The following is a 17,841-nucleotide window of genomic DNA, read 5'->3' on the forward strand; positions in this document are numbered from 1 at the left end:
ACCGCAAGACTAATCAAAAAAACGTTCTCTACATTTCCCCAGACGTACTGAACGACACCAGTTGTCCTTACTGTCCGCCCGGCATGCAGTGCGACCCAGCGTCCAACACATGCGTCAAAGGTTCGTATACGAACGAGAGAACTCGAATCCTCCGCGCGTCTGCCTCTCTTTCCAGCGAACGATCTGTAAATATGTACATACATACTGTACATATACATATATGTCGCGCGTCTACGGACGTAATCTCGACATTACAGCGCACCCGATATATCTTCTATCCTCTAAGATTTTACCTTTGTAGTCTTGAGTTTTAGCTGCCGATATTCTCCTTCATTTTTTTCATTCATTCGACAATCTTCTAGGAGAATCTTGAATTGTCTCTCGTTGTTTTGAGTACTTTTGTGTTGTGAATTGTCTCGAATCCCCGCGCACTGATCGTTGTTTCATACAAGCTGATCCGCCTGAGTAGCGTCTACGCACGCAAACCGCGACTCCTTCTCTCTGTCCATCGTACTTGTGCACACTTTCTCGGGGCTATACGGGCTTCCTCAATCTTTCTCTAGCGGGTTGCACTAGCGACAAAGATTGCCCGTTGACCGCGGCGTGCATCGCGGGCACTTGCCAGGAACCCTGCCTGAACCGGAACCCCTGCGTCAAGAATGCAGTCTGCGTGAACTCGAACCATCGAGCGGAGTGCAGCTGCGACGACGGCTACCATGGAAACGGATTCCTTTATTGCGCTATGGGTAATTATCTCCCCATAACGAACACTTGGCGAACGCCCTTAGGATGTTTCCTTCACATTTATCGAATAAAACATATTACATTCTTTTTATTAAGAAATCAATAAAATAAAAGAATGAGAAAAGTTAGAGATAAACGAAATAAAAGAACACAAAAATTAAACACGTCTTGTTCGATAAATATGAAATGAATTATGCCCGGGAACAAACCAAGAACATAACAACTGGTCACCCCAGAGTAACCAGCTTCGTTATTCTACCTAAAATAAATACATCCAATATTTTCAATTCGTCCAATCTTAGCTGCCATTCGAATTAGAATATAAAAAGGTGAAGAACGTGCTTCAAAATTCAAATTGTCGACTTTTGGATTGTTCAAAGTAGAAAATTTAAATGCTTTGAATCGAATCAGTTTGTGATGGTTTATGGGCAATTTCGATTGTCTTCTTCAGACGACGAGGGAAAGAACGTCTGCCACTACAACGAGGACTGTCCGCCGAGCAAGTACTGCGATCGCCTAAACAGAAGGTGCATCGATCCTTGCTTGGAGACAAGCTGTGGCGAGAAGGCGGCCTGTCAGCCAGTGAACCACCAAGCACAGTGCAAATGTCTGCTAGGATACGAAGGAAATCCTTTGATCGGCTGCACCACGATATCCTCGGATCCTTGCGTCCCAAATCCTTGCGGTTTGGACGCGATGTGCGAGAACGACAACGGCAATCCTGTCTGCTTCTGTCCGAAGGGCTTGACCGGTAATCCGTTCGAGCAGTGCAGTAAGTATCCCAGATGATTTATTAATGTGAAATCTTCCATCAGTCTATTAATAACACCGACGATGCAGTTCCAGACGGCGACAATTGCCAAGGCAATCCCTGCGGAATCAACGCAGGCTGCCGTTTGGTAGCGGGCGACATCAGATGCTTCTGCCTGCCAGGCTACGAGGGTTATCCTCCTCTGACACCATGCGTGTTGCCCAGTAACCCTTGCGAGCCGTCACCCTGCGGACCCAACACCCAATGCACCGTTCTCCACAATGGACTCTCCAAGTGCACTTGCTTGCCCGGTTACATCGAAAGTCCCAATACCATCAGAGGTTGCGCGCCGAAATCCGACCAGTGCGAGCCAAATCCCTGCGGCCTCGGCGCAAGCTGCGACGCGAACAGGATACCACCTTGCTACTGTCCCGTGAACACTGTCGGCAATCCTTATCAGAGTTGTGCCTGTAAGTCTTCGTTTTCTGCTTGAACTGTTCGTTGAGAAGAGGCGTTGCAACATGGAGATCGTACATGTTTTCAGCACCACCGGACAATGTTCACGATCCGTGCTTGCTGATCCCTTGCGGCAAGAACGCGATCTGCGTCAACGCGAACGGCATCGCCAGATGCGAATGCGTCCCACCGTACATGGGAAATCCGTATATGGATGGTTGCGAGGCCGAGTGCATCGTGAACCAGGACTGCGACTCTCATCTGGCCTGCTTCAATCAACATTGCAGAGATCCCTGTCCAGGTGTGTGCGGCGCCAATGCGAAGTGCGAGGTGGACAGCCACGTTCCCGTCTGCTCTTGTCTGCCTGGATACACCGGCGACCCGTTCGGGTCTTGCAAGATCGAGAAATCACGTGAGTCGTATGAGCAGATCCATTTAACCAGCGATGGGTGTATAAATTAATTCGTAGTTTTCGCCAATTGTAACTTGATGAATTAGTTAATTATCGACAACGATGAATGAAATTTTCAGCGCTTCCGGCTCAGAATCCTTGCATGCCATCGCCTTGCGGTCCGCACAGTATTTGCCGTGTGATGAACGACCGCGCCGTCTGCTCCTGCAGCCCGGGCTACCACGGCACGCCGCCATCTTGTCGGCCAGAGTGTCTAGTCAGCTCCGATTGTCCTATTCACCTCGCTTGCATAGGGCAAAAGTGCAGCGACCCTTGCCCCGGCTTGTGCGGCCAGAATGCTCTGTGCCAAGTCGTCAGCCACAATCCTCTTTGCAGCTGTCCTCCTGAGTTCACCGGGGATCCGTTCACTCAATGCGTCAAAGAAGGTAAAAGTTTACTTTCAGAAGCTTTTACATTCTGCTGATTCGATATACTAATCCGCACTGCTCTCCTCTCGATAGTTATACCGATACCTGGACCCAAGAACCCCTGCGTGCCATCTCCCTGCGGACCAAACGCAGACTGCCGAGTGCAAGAGGATCATCCTGTCTGCACCTGCATCAGCGGCATGTTCGGAGCACCGCCGAACTGTAGGCCGGAGTGTCTGATCCATCAGGACTGCCCCAACTACCTCGCCTGCGTCCAGAAGAAGTGCGTGGATCCTTGCGCTGGATCCTGCGGGTTCAACACGAACTGCACTGTCCAGAGTCATCGACCTATGTGTCAGTGCTATAGTGGATACGAAGGGGATCCTTTCTCAGGATGCAGCAAAGGTAAGCTTCTAGCTTCCTTCGAATTTGAGAGGTCTTTCTAATGCGTGATCGTTGATCCATTGCGAATATTAATTCACTATCTTACATGTATTTTTAATAGCTTCTTACCCGGTGTCATTACCTTGCGACCCATCGCCTTGCGGAGCGAATGCTGTCTGCAAAGAAAGGAACGGAGTCGGGTCCTGCGCCTGTTTGCCTGACTACACCGGCGATCCTTACGCAGGCTGCAGGCCGGAATGCGTTCAGAACTCCGACTGCGTGCAGTCGAAGGCCTGCATAAACAACAGATGCAAGGACCCTTGCCTGGGCGCTTGTGGATTGAACGCACAGTGTCAAGTTATCAACCATCAAACCGCTTGCAGCTGTTTGCCCGATTATACTGGTGATCCACTGAAATCCTGTCATTTGGCACCCGGTTAGCTTGCTGTTTCACTTCATAAAAATCATCGCTTCGATCGAAGTATCTATCTTACTCTCTGCGATTTTTAGTCACACCGCTCCCAGGCGATCCATGTCAACCGTCTCCTTGCGGACCATACAGCAATTGTCGCGTGATTGACAACCATGCAGTCTGCTCTTGCCAGCCGAACTACATTGGCAGTCCACCGCAGTGTCGTCCAGAGTGTGTGGTCAGCACCGATTGTGCTCAGAACGCCGCCTGCATCCATCAGAAGTGCGGCGACCCTTGCGTGGGCACTTGCGGACAGAACGCCGACTGCCAAGTGATCAATCACAATCCTGTGTGCAGTTGTTCCTCCGGATACACCGGTGATCCGTTCTTCGGATGCGTCAAAGAACGTAAGGATCCCTCGAACTTTCAAGCGTGTTCAGACCCACCGTGATTTCTGATTCGTTGTATTGCAATGTTACAGCCGAGGGCAAGGTACCAGAAAAGGAACCAAGCGGCAACCCGTGTCTTCCATCGCCTTGCGGAGCGAATTCTCAATGTCGCGTGATAGACGGCTTCCCCGCCTGCTCCTGTCTACCTAACTATGTAGGCAGAGCACCCAACTGCCGGCCGGAATGCGTCATCAACGATGGCTGCCCTGGAAATTTGGCTTGTCAGAATGAACAGTGCGTCGACCCTTGTCCCGGCTCTTGCGGCATCAACACATACTGCAATGTCGTCAAACACAATCCCGTTTGCACCTGCAGCCCCGGCTTCACTGGGGATCCGTTCACCGAGTGCACTCTGATCGTAGAAGGTAGCGTATCCGAAATGTCCTAAAACCATGGTATCAAATACGTAGACGGTCTTCTGATGTATGCAACTTCTTCTTACTTTGCAGTACCCACCACGACGGAGCAACCTCGGACACCGTGTAACCCGTCTCCCTGCGGCGCTAACGCAGTGTGCAACGAGAGGAACGGCGTAGGATCCTGCACCTGTCTCTCGGAGTACATCGGCGATCCTTACACAGGCTGCAGACCGGAATGCGTCACGAACACCGACTGCGACCGCGACAAGGCGTGCCTGAACAACAAGTGCGTGAACCCTTGCCCCGACACCTGCGGTCAAGGAGCCACCTGCAGAGTGGTGAACCACGCTCCATCCTGCTCCTGTCTACCAGGATACACGGGCGATCCTTTCAACGCTTGCGTCGGAATCGAGGACAGGCCGCAGCCGATCCCAGAGAATCCTTGCGAGCCATCGCCTTGCGGACCCAACAGCAACTGTCGCGTGCACAACGAGCACGCTGTCTGCCTATGCCAGCCGGGATTCGTGGGAATACCACCCACCTGTCGTCCAGAGTGCACGGTCAGCTCCGAGTGTCCCCAGAACAAGGCGTGCATCGAGAACAAGTGCGCCGATCCTTGTCCAGGATCCTGCGGAGTGAACACCAAGTGTCTGACCGTGAACCACAATCCCATCTGCACCTGTGCACCTGGGTTCACCGGCAATCCACTAGTTCAGTGCACCAGACACAACGTGTCCGACGTGCCGGACAAGGAAGCTGAGAACCCGTGCTCCCCGAACCCTTGCGGGCCGAACTCTCAATGCAGAGTGATCGGCTCTCAGCCAGCCTGCTCCTGTCTGCTCAACTTCATTGGACGTCCTCCGAACTGCAGGCCAGAGTGCACCGACGACTCCGAGTGCTTCCACTCGGCCGCTTGCATCAACCAACGCTGCAAGAACCCTTGTCCCGGAGCCTGCGGGGAACTGGCCAGGTGCAACGTTCAGAACCACCTTCCCATCTGCACTTGTCCTGAGGGCTACGAAGGCGACGCTTCTGTCCGCTGCACTTTGGCACCGAGTCCCAGTAAGTTTTCACTTTTCTCTCGATCAGCTTGGCCATATTTACTATCGTTGTTATCCGATTAGCGACGGACATCAGCGTGGCCAACCCGTGCTCGCCGAATCCTTGCGGCCCTAACGCTCAGTGCCGCGAGAGGAACGGCGCTGGAGCCTGCGCCTGTCCACCAGATCTGATCGGCGATCCCTACGACAACGAGAGAGGATGTCACAGAGAGTGCGAGTTGAACAACGACTGTGCCCCGCAGTTGTCTTGCATCGGGTTCAAGTGCACCGATCCTTGTCCAAGCACTTGCGGTACTTTGTCCATCTGCAATGTTCAGCAACACGTGCCGGTGTGCACCTGTCCTCCTGGGTACACGGGAGATCCGTACTTCGCTTGCGAGATCAAGGAAATGTCGAGTAAGTTCGTCGATCAGTTGTTCTGCATTTCTGTTTGGATCGAAGGCCGTATACAGCAGTCGATATTTAATTTTGCGAATGCATTTTCAGAGGGACCTCCGTTAGATCCGTGCTCGCCGTCCCCCTGCGGACCCAACAGCAAGTGCCGTGAAGTGAACGGACAGGCTGTGTGCACGTGTCTTCCAGAGTACAGCGGAATTCCGCCGAGCTGCAGACCGGAATGCGTCGCGAACGGCGAATGTCCGCCTCATTTGGCCTGCTTGAACAAGAAATGTACCGATCCTTGTCCGAACACCTGTGGATTGAGGGCTCAATGCACCACCAAGAATCATAATCCTATTTGCTCGTGTCCTGTCGGCTTCACTGGTGATCCTTTCACCCAGTGTACGCTTATCGGTAAGACTTCATTCCGAAGACAATCGGAGATTATATTCTACGCACTTGTTTATTCGTCAAAGAATTTACGAAGTTCATCATTTATTTTTTAGCTTACAACACCACCTCGGTATCGGAACGCCCGCCGTCTTGCACTCCGTCGCCTTGCGGACCGAATTCCCTGTGCCAAGTTATATCCGGAAACCCTGCGTGTTCATGTCTGCCAAATTACATTGGAGTTCCTCCCGAGTGCAGGCCGGAGTGTATTCTGAGCTCCGAGTGCAAGAGCCACCTTGCCTGCGTCAATCAGAAGTGTCAGGATCCCTGCGTGGGCTCCTGCGGAGTGAACGCTCAGTGCCATGTCCTCAATCACATACCCGTGTGCACCTGCATGGCAGGATTCACCGGTGATCCGTTCACGCAGTGCATCGTCCTTCCTCCGAGTAAGCGCACTATTCCACTCGAATATACATCATTGACCAAGATTTTCGAATCATCCATTGCAAATGTTTCCCTCAGCCACGTTGCCACCAATCAGCGACCCCTGCAACCCATCACCTTGCGGACCCAACGCTCTCTGCACGAACGGCGACTGCCAGTGTCTCCCAGAGTACATTGGCAACCCCTACGAAGCCTGTCGTCCGGAATGCGTCCTCAACCTGGAGTGCCCTCGCGACAGGACCTGCCTACGAAACAAGTGCAAGGATCCCTGCCCAGGAGCCTGCGGTCAGAGCGCCCTGTGCGACATCGTGAACCATATACCCAGCTGCTCTTGTCCTCCTGGATACGTTGGAGATCCTTTCGTCAACTGTCGTATCCAGCCACAAGGTAAACCAGTACCTTGTGCAAGGATTTAAGTTCATTCGTTCGAGGATTCGACTCTTCTAAACTCTAAAATCTGCTGTTACAGTCCCAATGCCATCGAGGGACCCGTGCTCTCCGTCACCCTGCGGACCGAACAGTCAGTGCCGCAACATAGAGGACCACGCTGTGTGCTCCTGTCTGCAAGGATACCTCGGATCCCCGCCATCTTGTAGACCAGAATGTGTAGTCAGCTCGGAGTGTCCACCGACTCGAGCCTGCGTGAACAAGAAGTGCACCGATCCTTGCTTAGGCTCCTGCGGCCTGAACGCGAGATGCGAGGTGATCAATCATTCGCCGATCTGCAGTTGCTTGCCTGGTCAGACCGGGGATCCCTTCAAGAGTTGCTACGACGTGCAAAGTAAGAGCGGCTGTTATTGTATTTATTATTTATATTTTATTTCTATTCGTAGAGGATGTACTTACAATGAAATCTGTCCAGCCATTCCAGAGTCCAAGGACACTGGCGAGCCCTGCAACCCGTCACCCTGCGGACCGAACGCCCAGTGTCAGGATGTAAACGGCTACCCATCCTGCTCCTGCCTGCCCGCGTACATAGGAACGCCGCCATCTTGTCGACCGGAGTGTCTGATCAATCCCGACTGCCCTACCGACAAGGCCTGCATCAATTCGAAGTGCACGGATCCCTGTCCAGGGTCCTGCGCTGAGAACGCCAAGTGCATCGTTGTCAACCATGCTGTCATATGCACCTGCACCGGAGGATTCACCGGGAATCCGTTTGTGCAGTGCGTCGAGCTGGAAGGTACGTTCACGATGTACGATTTTAAAATGAATTTTCCCTACCGCATGTTCCAATAAATTGTTTCTATTCAGAGGAAGCAATCAATCCCTGCGAGCCGTCACCTTGCGGTCCCAACGCGGTCTGCCAGCAACGCGACAACGTCGGGGCCTGCATATGCATCGACGACTACCACGGCAATCCCTACGAGGGCTGCCAACCGGAGTGCATCCTCAGCTCGGACTGTCCGACGAACAAAGCCTGCGTTCGCAACAAATGCGAGGACCCTTGTCCAGGAATATGCGGGGTCCGTGCTCAGTGCTCTGTCATCAATCACATCCCAACGTGCACCTGTGAACCCGGCTACGTGGGAGATCCGTTCACCATCTGCAACCTGCCGATAGCAGCGGACACAGAGCCCTCAGTGGTAGATCTTTGCAGTCCATCGCCATGCGGACCGAACAGCTTGTGCAGAGCCGTGAACGAACAAGCCGTCTGTACCTGCCACGAGAACTTCATCGGAACTCCTCCGAACTGCAGACCCGAGTGCGTCGTCAACTCCGAGTGCCCGCAGAACAGAGCCTGCTACAAGCATAAGTGCACGGATCCTTGTCCGGGAACCTGCGGAGTCGGAGCGAACTGTCGCGTCATCAACCATAATCCGCTGTGCAGCTGTCCACAGGGCACCACCGGGGATCCGTTCTCAAGATGCTTCCCGCAGACAGGTGATTACGATTGCCTTTCAATGATCTTGTAGCAACGTAAAACACGTTATGTCTTGGATGTTTGATCGTCTATCTTCGTTCTTTCTTCAGTCACGCCGATTCCTCCGATTGGTGATCCATGCGCGCCAAGCCCGTGCGGCCTTTATGCCGAATGCAGAGCGATCGCCGACCAAGCTGCCTGCTCTTGCCTGAAGAATTACATCGGACTGCCACCGAACTGTCGGCCAGAGTGCGTTGTTAACACGGACTGTCCATCGAACCAGGCCTGCATCTCCGAGAAGTGTCGGGATCCTTGCGTCGGGTCCTGTGGCCAGAACGCAGATTGCCGGGTGCAGAATCACATTCCTGTTTGCCTCTGCCAACAGGAATACACTGGCGACCCCTTCACCCTGTGCACGCAACTTATCAGTGAGCATTTATTTTTTAACTCTATTATCTTTATTAATCCAACGCTCGAACTGTTCGAGATGAAATTAGTTGTCGATATTGGATTTTTAGAATGCTGTTGGGTTGCCAAGAAAGTAATTTCGGTTTGCGCCAATAGATAGCGTTATGTTTCTATTGTCATTCTTCTGTTAAGGTTATAATTCTTTTGTTTTTAGGTTACTACAGAAACAAATTCCGTGTTGCTTTGTTTGCAACTGTTAGTTCGCTATCAATTTTAACATGCATTGAATATCACGTAAGATGTTTTGGACTTGTTGAGAAGCTCGATGCATGGGTTTCGCATGAATTGAAAGAAATTCACTTAACACAATGAATCAGTATTTGCGATACGCATTTCGAACGTAATGAAATCGATCCTTTTTTGATACGAATTGTCACTGGTGATGAAAAATGGATCGTTTACAATAATGTTAATCGAGCAAGATCCAAGCTTGATGAACCAGCACAAACTATACTGAAAGCTGAATTGCATCAGAAAAAAGTCATGCTATCAATTTGATGGGACTATAATGATGTTATGTATTTTGAGCTGGTTCCAAGGAACCAAATGGTCAACTCAGATATTTACTGCCAACAATTTATAAAATTGAAGGAAACAATCAAAGGAAAAAGGCTGATTGAAATACCGAAATTACTTTCTTGCCAACCTAATACTATAATTGTTTTTAACTCGCCATCTCCCTGTATTAAAATACATTCGCCTAGCTTCAATTTGAGTTCTCAAACGTTCGAAAATTTCTATGCTTTATTAGTAATTACAATGCAGATTTTACGCATGCGTGCGCCTTTTTTTACAGAACAACCGAAACTACCTGAAGACCTATGCAACCCATCCCCTTGCGGACCGAACGCAGAATGCGACGAGGGCAACTGCAAGTGCCTGCAAAATTACTTCGGCGATCCCTATTCCTACTGTCGTCCAGAATGCACTATGAACTCGGACTGTTCTCGAGTGAAAGCATGCGTCAATCATTATTGCGTGGATCCTTGCGTGGGCACGTGTGGCACGAGCGCGCGTTGCGACGTTGTGAATCACATCCCAATGTGCAGTTGTCCACCAGGCACCACTGGAGATCCATTCACTCTGTGTCGACCGCACATAGCTGACGGTATGTTCACCTAAATGACACCCAGGCTGCGGATTTTATGCATTTCTGGTTCCCTAAAACTCGGTATTAGAAAATACAATTCTCACGAATTAGTCTACAAACACGTTTGCATAAAGATCTGCAGTCTAACGATGCCGTTGATTATATTATCTGCCTCATTGCGACTAATATTTGCTTCTTCACTTTCCAGAACCCAGAAAACAGCCCTGCACCCCATCACCTTGCGGTGCAAACAGCATCTGCAAAGTGGTGAACGATCACGCGGTCTGCTCTTGTCAGCCAGGATTGATTGGCAGTCCTCCAGCCTGCAGGCCCGAGTGCATAGTCAGCGCTGATTGTCCTTTGACTCAAGCCTGCCTCGGTAATAAGTGTCAGGACCCGTGTCCCGGCACCTGCGGACAGAACTCTAAGTGCCATGTCGTCAACCATAATCCGATATGCAGCTGCTACGAGGGGCACACCGGCGATCCTTTCACTAGGTGTTACCCGATGCCCAGTGAGTCCTCAGAATGAGTCCTAGATAATTGCCGTATTTATTCGCGATTATTTGCAAAGCAGCGAAGACATTTAAAGAATTAAAAAACACTGTTCAACTTATTAAAGTTGTTCTGTATGTATCATATATCTTGCAATTATCTCTTTGCACTATATCAACGAGTGAAACTCGAATTTCATGCATAATATACTAAATAATGTGAATGTTATTCCTTTCTTCTAAATCGAAACAGAATTTGATTCTTCTGTTTTCAAAGTCTAAGTATGAGAATTATCTTATTGTATCAGGGAAATTATTAAGGATGAAGAAGTGCGAATCAATGTAGTTGTGAAAGAAATCGTAGTGCATTTTATCTTGCGTAAGAGTCGCCAGCCTTATCAAATAATTTATCAGGTCGATATTTATCCCCGATTAGCTGGGGAGCTAATTAATGTTTCTCGTAACTTTCGCAGGAGAACCTCCAAGGCCCGTGAACCCGTGCCAGCCATCGCCGTGCGGCCCGAACGCGGAGTGTCAAGTGCGCGGCGAAAGTCCCGTGTGTTCGTGTACACAAAATTACATCGGCGTGCCGCCGAATTGCCGGCCCGAGTGCACGATCAATCCGGAGTGCCCGCCGCATTTGTCGTGTTTGCAACAGAAGTGTCGCGACCCGTGTGTCGGTTTGTGCGGTTCGAACGCGCAGTGTTCGGTGGTGAACCATCAGGCGGTGTGCGCCTGCACCGAAGGCTACACCGGAAATCCGTTCAGCGTTTGCGAGCCGGTTGCCCAGGGTGAGTACGCTTCAACAGAATCGCTGTCGATCGTTTATCTCTTGCTCTTTCATTATCGCAAAATCTCGCCGATCGCATGCGGGCGAACCAGGTAAGTGCTTGATCGCTCCTCTCCGTAACGTCATCCATTCTATCTAACAGTAGAAACTGCGTCCCCGTGGACGAGGAACGAAATAACAGAGGCCCTAACAGAGAGACCCGGCGACGAGGCGTCGCCAAGGTGGCGGAGCCTTGAGAACGTAATGCTCATGTACGAATGAAACCGAGTCGACCATAATCATCAGCCCGAACTGCGATTAACGAGCTCGTAGAGAAGAGCACGCCTTCACCCACCCCCAAATGCGTACTAGCCCCGAATGTAACCCCGTGCTCGGAGAAAAATGGTGGCGGGGCCTATGGAGTATAGGCTCATAAATAATCGCACTCACCCCCTCAAAGACATCTGACACCCATACACCCCCATCGGCGAGAATGCTGCACGCAGTGATCATTCCCAAGCATACCGCTTTTTCGTACTCATCATTCAGTTTAGGATTTAGACGTAGACCACGAGTTCCTCGGGCTCGAGGAACAATCATCCCTGCGTCCCACGAGCGAACAACCCACGGTACACGAACGAATGAATCCCTGACCATGCTTATAGGAACATCCTTGAAACACGCTTACGCATTGAGAAGTATGCCGCCCCTAACAAGCCCTAATGAGACCCAAGCAAGCCCAAAGCGACCCGCAAATAACGTCGACAATAATAACTGCGAGAACTCGAGTAGTAGCCCACGAAACACGCACCCTAACAGAAACCATGAACCACCACTCTCGTACATCGTCGTGATTGTACTGCCGAAGGACCCGAATCGCCATTTCGTACGTCAGCTTCCGCTTGATCATGTCGTCACCGCACGAACCCGAGAGAAGCCGAGCCGAGAAGCAAAAACCCATGGCATCGCACAAGCTTTGACCGACCACCGCTGCATGTCCGTCTCATACCTAAGCGAAAGTGTTTCTCTTTTCCAATCAGATGAACGCCCAAGCATTAGGGAACCCTGCAGGCCTTCCCCGTGCGGTATCAACGCTCTATGCCGTGAGAACAACGGCGTCGGCCAGTGTTCCTGTCCACCAGACTTCCTAGGTGACCCGTACACCCGCTGCAGGCCCGAGTGCACGCAAAATTCCGATTGCGCGAAGACCATGGCCTGCATGGGCGTCAGGTGCAGGGACCCCTGTCTGGGCACCTGTGGACTGCAGGCCCAATGCCAAACCGTCAATCATGTGCCCGTCTGTTCTTGTAACCCTGGACACACCGGCAACCCCTTCACCTACTGTACCCCGGCCCTGTCTGATCGTAAGCTGCCTCAATCGCTTCCAGCTCCTAGATCGCTAGAACCTCTAGGAGAGTTCTATAGCTCTGCTAAGAGTGCTTCGGCTGCGTCCATCTTCGACTTCAACGAAATTTCACGTCTCCGGACCCGTCGTCGCGACTTTATCGAAACCGAAGATGCGACGCGTAGCTGAAGCACCCTGCGTTAGGTACACTGCACCAGTAGCCAGTACTCGAGCACAAAACAGCACCTAGCTAGACCAATCGTCGCCGAATCGGCAAGACCTGCCGCGCAGGTCCTCTAATGCACTTTTACCCCATACAGCGACCCCCGTAGACCCGTGTAGCCAGTCCCCCTGCGGACCCAACAGTAAGTGTCGAAACGTGGACAGCCACGCCGTGTGCACCTGCCTCCCGAATTTCACGGGGAACCCGCCGAACTGTCGGCCCGAGTGCGTGGTGAACAACGACTGTCCCCGGGAGTTGGCGTGCATCAACCAAAGGTGCACGTCCCCATGCGCGAACTCGTGCGGCATCAACACGCAATGCAGGGTGATCAACCACAGCCCCATTTGCTCCTGCAACAACGGATACACCGGAGACCCGTTCACCACTTGCTTCCCTGCTCCACGTAAGATTTTCTCTTTGCGAATACATCGTCCATCTCGTCATCTCATTGGCTCGACCTATGCGAAACTCAAGCATCCTCGTCGTTACGCGAATGATGGTCGTGTCTCGATAACTGTCGCGCTCACACCCGTTAGGTCTACTTCCGACGTTCGCACAAAAAGTTTGGCAACCGGCCCTTGCAAGTCCTCGGACCTTTACCGAAGAACTGTACCGTGCTTTTTCTTAATAATTCTCGCTCTGTCTCTCGAGATATTTGAAGGACGCGAGAATGGACCAGTGACAGTTGTCGAGGCAAGATCTAGAATTTCGGACGGCTAGATAGATCAACGTTTTCACCATCATCCTCATCTCCGAGATAACGCTTCGAATTCCAGAACCACCCCAAAACGACAACGCTCTAGCCCCGATAGACCCCTGCGTGCCATCCCCCTGCGGTCTCTACGCAGAATGCAGGAATATCGGAGGCACTGCGTCCTGCTCCTGTCTAATCAGATACATTGGCTCCCCTCCGAACTGTCGGCCAGAGTGTCGGGTCAACTCCGACTGCCCCATGAGCCTCGCCTGCACAGGAGAGAAGTGCAGAGACCCTTGTCAAGGTTCCTGCGGGGTCACCTCCCTCTGCACCGTGTACAACCACGTCCCCGTGTGCACCTGTCCCGAAGGTTACACCGGCGACCCCTTCAGCAACTGTTACCTGGCCCCCATCGAACCACGTAAGATGCTTTCCGTCAGAGTTACCCTCTTAATCCGCGAGAATCGTCGCTCGAAAGACTGTCAAACGTCCACGGAAGAGATCGTTTCTTTCACAGCTCAACCAGTTGTCACTGATCCTTGCGCGTCCACGCCCTGCGGACCCAATGCGCGCTGCAACAATGGCGTGTGCACCTGTTTACCCGAGTATCAAGGCGATCCTTACGTTGGCTGTCGGCCGGAGTGCGTGTTGAACACCGATTGTCCCCAGAATCGCGCCTGCGTGAGGAACAAGTGCGTTGATCCTTGTCCGGGCACCTGCGGCAGAAATGCGCAGTGTCTTGTGTTCAATCACGTTCCCATGTGCAGCTGCCCTAATGGAATGGAAGGGAACGCTTTTGTTCAGTGTACCGTTGCACGAGGTACAACTCCTTTTCAATTTTTCTCGATTCGGGGTGAAGAAGGGGTGGATGATCTTGGATTAGATCGCACTGCTGATGGACTGTTCGATGAATCACACTGAGTTCGATACAATTTTCAGCATGCATTTTTACGTTTCAAAAAACAAGAGTTTTCTATCCTTTCTTTTGACATCCCAAGTAATAAAAAATTTTGAAAAAGGCATTTTAGTCATCGTCTAGTTTCTCTATCATCTAAAAAGAATTCAAGTCATTTAGTTGAGTTTTAAACAAGTTATTACGTTTTAAAAGGTATATGAACACTTTTGTGGGCCACTGTAGATCTAAAATCCTGTTTGAACATTATTATTTCTTGTCCCTAGTTACCTTTTACTTACAAAAGTCAAGATACAACATTTTCTAATCTATACACATCGAACAGTCCACAAGAGGTACAATCTGGTCCAAGAAACTTTCATCCCCTTACCAGTCCGCGCTTTCCATCTTCCATCGATTAATGATTCTGAACACCCTCTTAATCGCTGAAATGACAGATCCTATACAGCGCAACCCTTGCTCGCCCTCGCCTTGCGGGCCTAACAGCGTCTGCCGAGAGGTGAACAGTCAACCGGTATGCAGTTGCGTGTCAGGTTTCCTGGGTGTACCGCCTGCTTGCAGGCCAGAGTGCACGGTAAGCTCGGACTGTCCTCTAACAGAAGCTTGTAGCAATCAGAGATGCGTGAACCCGTGTCCCGGCTCCTGTGGCATCGGCGCAGTGTGCAACGTGGTTAATCACAACCCGTTGTGCAGCTGCTCGCCAGGATTAACTGGCGATCCGTTCGTCCGGTGCATCTTGCAACGTAAGACCACCCTAATTGGATCAGGAACTCGAGCTATCGACGGCACACTGACAACTAATTGCTTTTAGCGAACGATGTACCGATCACGAACCCTTGCGAACCCTCTCCGTGTGGTCCAAACGCGCAATGTCGCGTCGCGAACGACGCACCCTCTTGTTCTTGCCTGCCGGAGTTCATCGGCGCTCCTCCGAACTGCCGACCCGAGTGCATCAGCAACAGCGAGTGCGCCAGCCAGCTGGCCTGCATAAATCAGAAGTGCAGGGATCCTTGCCCGGGTTCTTGCGCTGCCAACGCAGATTGTCGCGTTGTCAGTCACACACCGATGTGCGTGTGCCCCGGCGACTTCACCGGCGACCCCTTCACTCAGTGCAACCCTAAGCCTCGTAAGAATCCCAAAATATTCGGTGCTGATCCACCAAATGTCATCCGAGATCTTCCAGTTTCTCGTCTCTTCGTTTCAACTCTAATGAACTTGTGCAACCTCTTAGCTGTGCCCGTCTATCTCTCCCCCTGCGAACCATCCCCCTGCGGCTTCAGCGCGGTCTGCAAAGAACAAAACGGCGTCGGCTCCTGCTCCTGTCTCCCCGATTACATCGGGAACCCCTACGACGGCTGTCGGCCGGAGTGCGTGATCGACACGGATTGCGCTTCCACCTTGAGCTGCATCCGCTCGAGGTGCCAAAACCCGTGTCCTGGCACCTGCGGCGCCAACGCCGAGTGTCAGGTCATCAATCATCGACCTGCGTGCACGTGCATTGCAGGGTACAGCGGAAATCCTTTCCAATATTGCACCTTGATCCGTGAGATAGGTATGCGTACATCCTTCGTGCTTGTCTGTAGGATCTCTGTTACTGAAACTTGTTGCTATCGGGAGATTTAATTTATTGAACAGTCGATCGAGGTATCGAGAGGAAGTGACTTCTGTCATGACTCGTTTTTGCGGTTGATAATACGGTAACTGATAAGACTAAGAAGTCATTGTTCACCCTTCACATTTTTGCCGGGAAGAACTGTAAATTGCGTGGAATTTAAATTATTCCTTATTATCTGCTAGCGGAATTTCAAATTGATATCCTCCATTTCGATATAAAGAATCTATTTAAAAAAATTATATACCATGATAGGTCGTTTTTGATAAAGCTGACATCTTTGTAAAGAAGTATCGGTAAAAGAGATTATACAGTTCAAAATAAAGTTTCTCTCAGCAACAGTATTCTAAGGAATGACCCAATCATTGTAGAAGACACACAGTACAAGGACCCTTGCAACCCCTCGCCCTGCGGCCCCAACAGTCAATGTCGCGTGGTCAACGGCCAAGGAGTCTGCTCCTGCTTACCAGAATACACAGGATCTCCTCCCATGTGTCGTCCGGAATGCGTTCTAAACTCAGAATGCCCCGAGAACCGAGCCTGCATGAACCGGAAATGCGTGGACCCTTGTCCGAACTCTTGCGGCACGTTCGCCACTTGCGTGGTCCGCAACCACAGTCCGATTTGCGCCTGCAGAGACTCGTACACTGGAGATGCTTTCACCAGATGCTTCCCAATTCCACGTAAGACATCCTCAGTTGGCACCGTAATCAGTGGAGACGTCGACAATTATCTAATTATCCTTGCAGCACCTCAAGCGCCCACGGAAGTCGAAGTTTCGCAACCCTGTTTCCCGTCTCCTTGCGGTCCGTACTCAGAATGTCGCGTTGTAAACGGTGGACCGTCCTGTCAGTGTCTGGCCAATTACATTGGCAGCCCTCCCAGCTGTAGACCGGAGTGCACTATCAATCCCGACTGTCCTAGCGATAGAGCCTGCATCAGACAACGATGCTCGGATCCTTGCTCAGGGTCCTGCGGAGTTGGGGCACAGTGTAGCGTCTTCAATCACGTGCCTATGTGCATGTGCATCGAAGGGTACACTGGCGACCCCTTCAGCAATTGCTACCCTGCACCGCCTCAACAGAGTAAGAGCTCTTTTCCGAGAACCGGGCTTGGGCATTGTTTAAATAGTTGCCTTGTTCGTTTAGTATTTGTTCAATATTTGTTCGGTATTTGTTCAATATTCGTTCAGTATTCGTTCGTTCGTATTTGTTCACTTATTCGCTCAGTGACATATGACACCGATTATTTTTTAGACTGTTTCATTGTTCAGCTATCAAATGAAGTAATTTCTTACGTCGGATTTGAGTAAATTCTTACTTAAATATTTTTCAAATACTTTGCAATGACAACTTTCCTTTTTTCGCGAAATCTTTGAGGCAACACCTCCACGAAACTTCTTTCAGCACCGCCCTCCGAGACCGATCCTTGCAACCCATCGCCTTGTGGGCCGAATGCACAATGCAACGCAGGTGTATGCACCTGCTTGCCAGACTACCAGGGCGACCCTTATACGAGTTGTCGTCCAGAGTGCGTTCTGAACAACGACTGTCCTCTAAACAGAGCTTGCGTTCGCAACAAGTGCGTGGACCCTTGTCCAGGTACCTGCGGTAGAGACGCAATTTGCAATGTCCTGAACCACGTGCCAATGTGCAGTTGCCCTATGGGAATGTCCGGAAACGCTTTCCTATCCTGTGACAGAGTCGAAGGTACGAAGATCGTA

At 51.0% G+C, this 17,841-nt stretch overlaps 1 protein-coding gene across 4 annotated transcripts in view; it reads left to right on the top strand.

Annotated features, from left to right (window-relative positions):
* dpy (fibrillin-like protein dumpy) overlaps nt 1-17,841 on the top strand; it is a 123,312-nt gene that overhangs the window by 56,348 nt on the left and 49,123 nt on the right. For all 4 annotated transcript variants that reach the window (XM_033466094.2, XM_033466095.2, XM_033466097.2 and 1 more), the window contains 32 exons: nt 43-120; nt 564-746; nt 1,196-1,516; nt 1,585-1,965; nt 2,040-2,363; nt 2,483-2,788; nt 2,864-3,175; nt 3,276-3,590; nt 3,665-3,973; nt 4,048-4,380; nt 4,465-5,436; nt 5,499-5,831; nt 5,922-6,227; nt 6,320-6,649; nt 6,726-7,034; nt 7,117-7,428; nt 7,510-7,830; nt 7,902-8,531; nt 8,622-8,939; nt 9,776-10,087; nt 10,278-10,583; nt 11,036-11,353; nt 12,372-12,695; nt 12,997-13,302; nt 13,676-14,014; nt 14,111-14,413; nt 14,944-15,249; nt 15,318-15,632; nt 15,738-16,058; nt 16,490-16,801; nt 16,868-17,203; nt 17,525-17,827. In XM_033466094.2, the coding sequence (XP_033321985.2) occupies nt 43-120; nt 564-746; nt 1,196-1,516; nt 1,585-1,965; nt 2,040-2,363; nt 2,483-2,788; nt 2,864-3,175; nt 3,276-3,590; nt 3,665-3,973; nt 4,048-4,380; nt 4,465-5,436; nt 5,499-5,831; nt 5,922-6,227; nt 6,320-6,649; nt 6,726-7,034; nt 7,117-7,428; nt 7,510-7,830; nt 7,902-8,531; nt 8,622-8,939; nt 9,776-10,087; nt 10,278-10,583; nt 11,036-11,353; nt 12,372-12,695; nt 12,997-13,302; nt 13,676-14,014; nt 14,111-14,413; nt 14,944-15,249; nt 15,318-15,632; nt 15,738-16,058; nt 16,490-16,801; nt 16,868-17,203; nt 17,525-17,827 (10,794 nt within the window). The remainder of the gene's footprint in view (nt 1-42; nt 121-563; nt 747-1,195; nt 1,517-1,584; nt 1,966-2,039; nt 2,364-2,482; nt 2,789-2,863; nt 3,176-3,275; nt 3,591-3,664; nt 3,974-4,047; nt 4,381-4,464; nt 5,437-5,498; nt 5,832-5,921; nt 6,228-6,319; nt 6,650-6,725; nt 7,035-7,116; nt 7,429-7,509; nt 7,831-7,901; nt 8,532-8,621; nt 8,940-9,775; nt 10,088-10,277; nt 10,584-11,035; nt 11,354-12,371; nt 12,696-12,996; nt 13,303-13,675; nt 14,015-14,110; nt 14,414-14,943; nt 15,250-15,317; nt 15,633-15,737; nt 16,059-16,489; nt 16,802-16,867; nt 17,204-17,524; nt 17,828-17,841) is intronic.

The sequence above is a fragment of the Megalopta genalis genome, chromosome 1 (assembly GCF_051020955.1).
Source record: "Megalopta genalis isolate 19385.01 chromosome 1, iyMegGena1_principal, whole genome shotgun sequence".
NCBI classification, from domain to species: domain Eukaryota; kingdom Metazoa; phylum Arthropoda; class Insecta; order Hymenoptera; family Halictidae; genus Megalopta; species Megalopta genalis.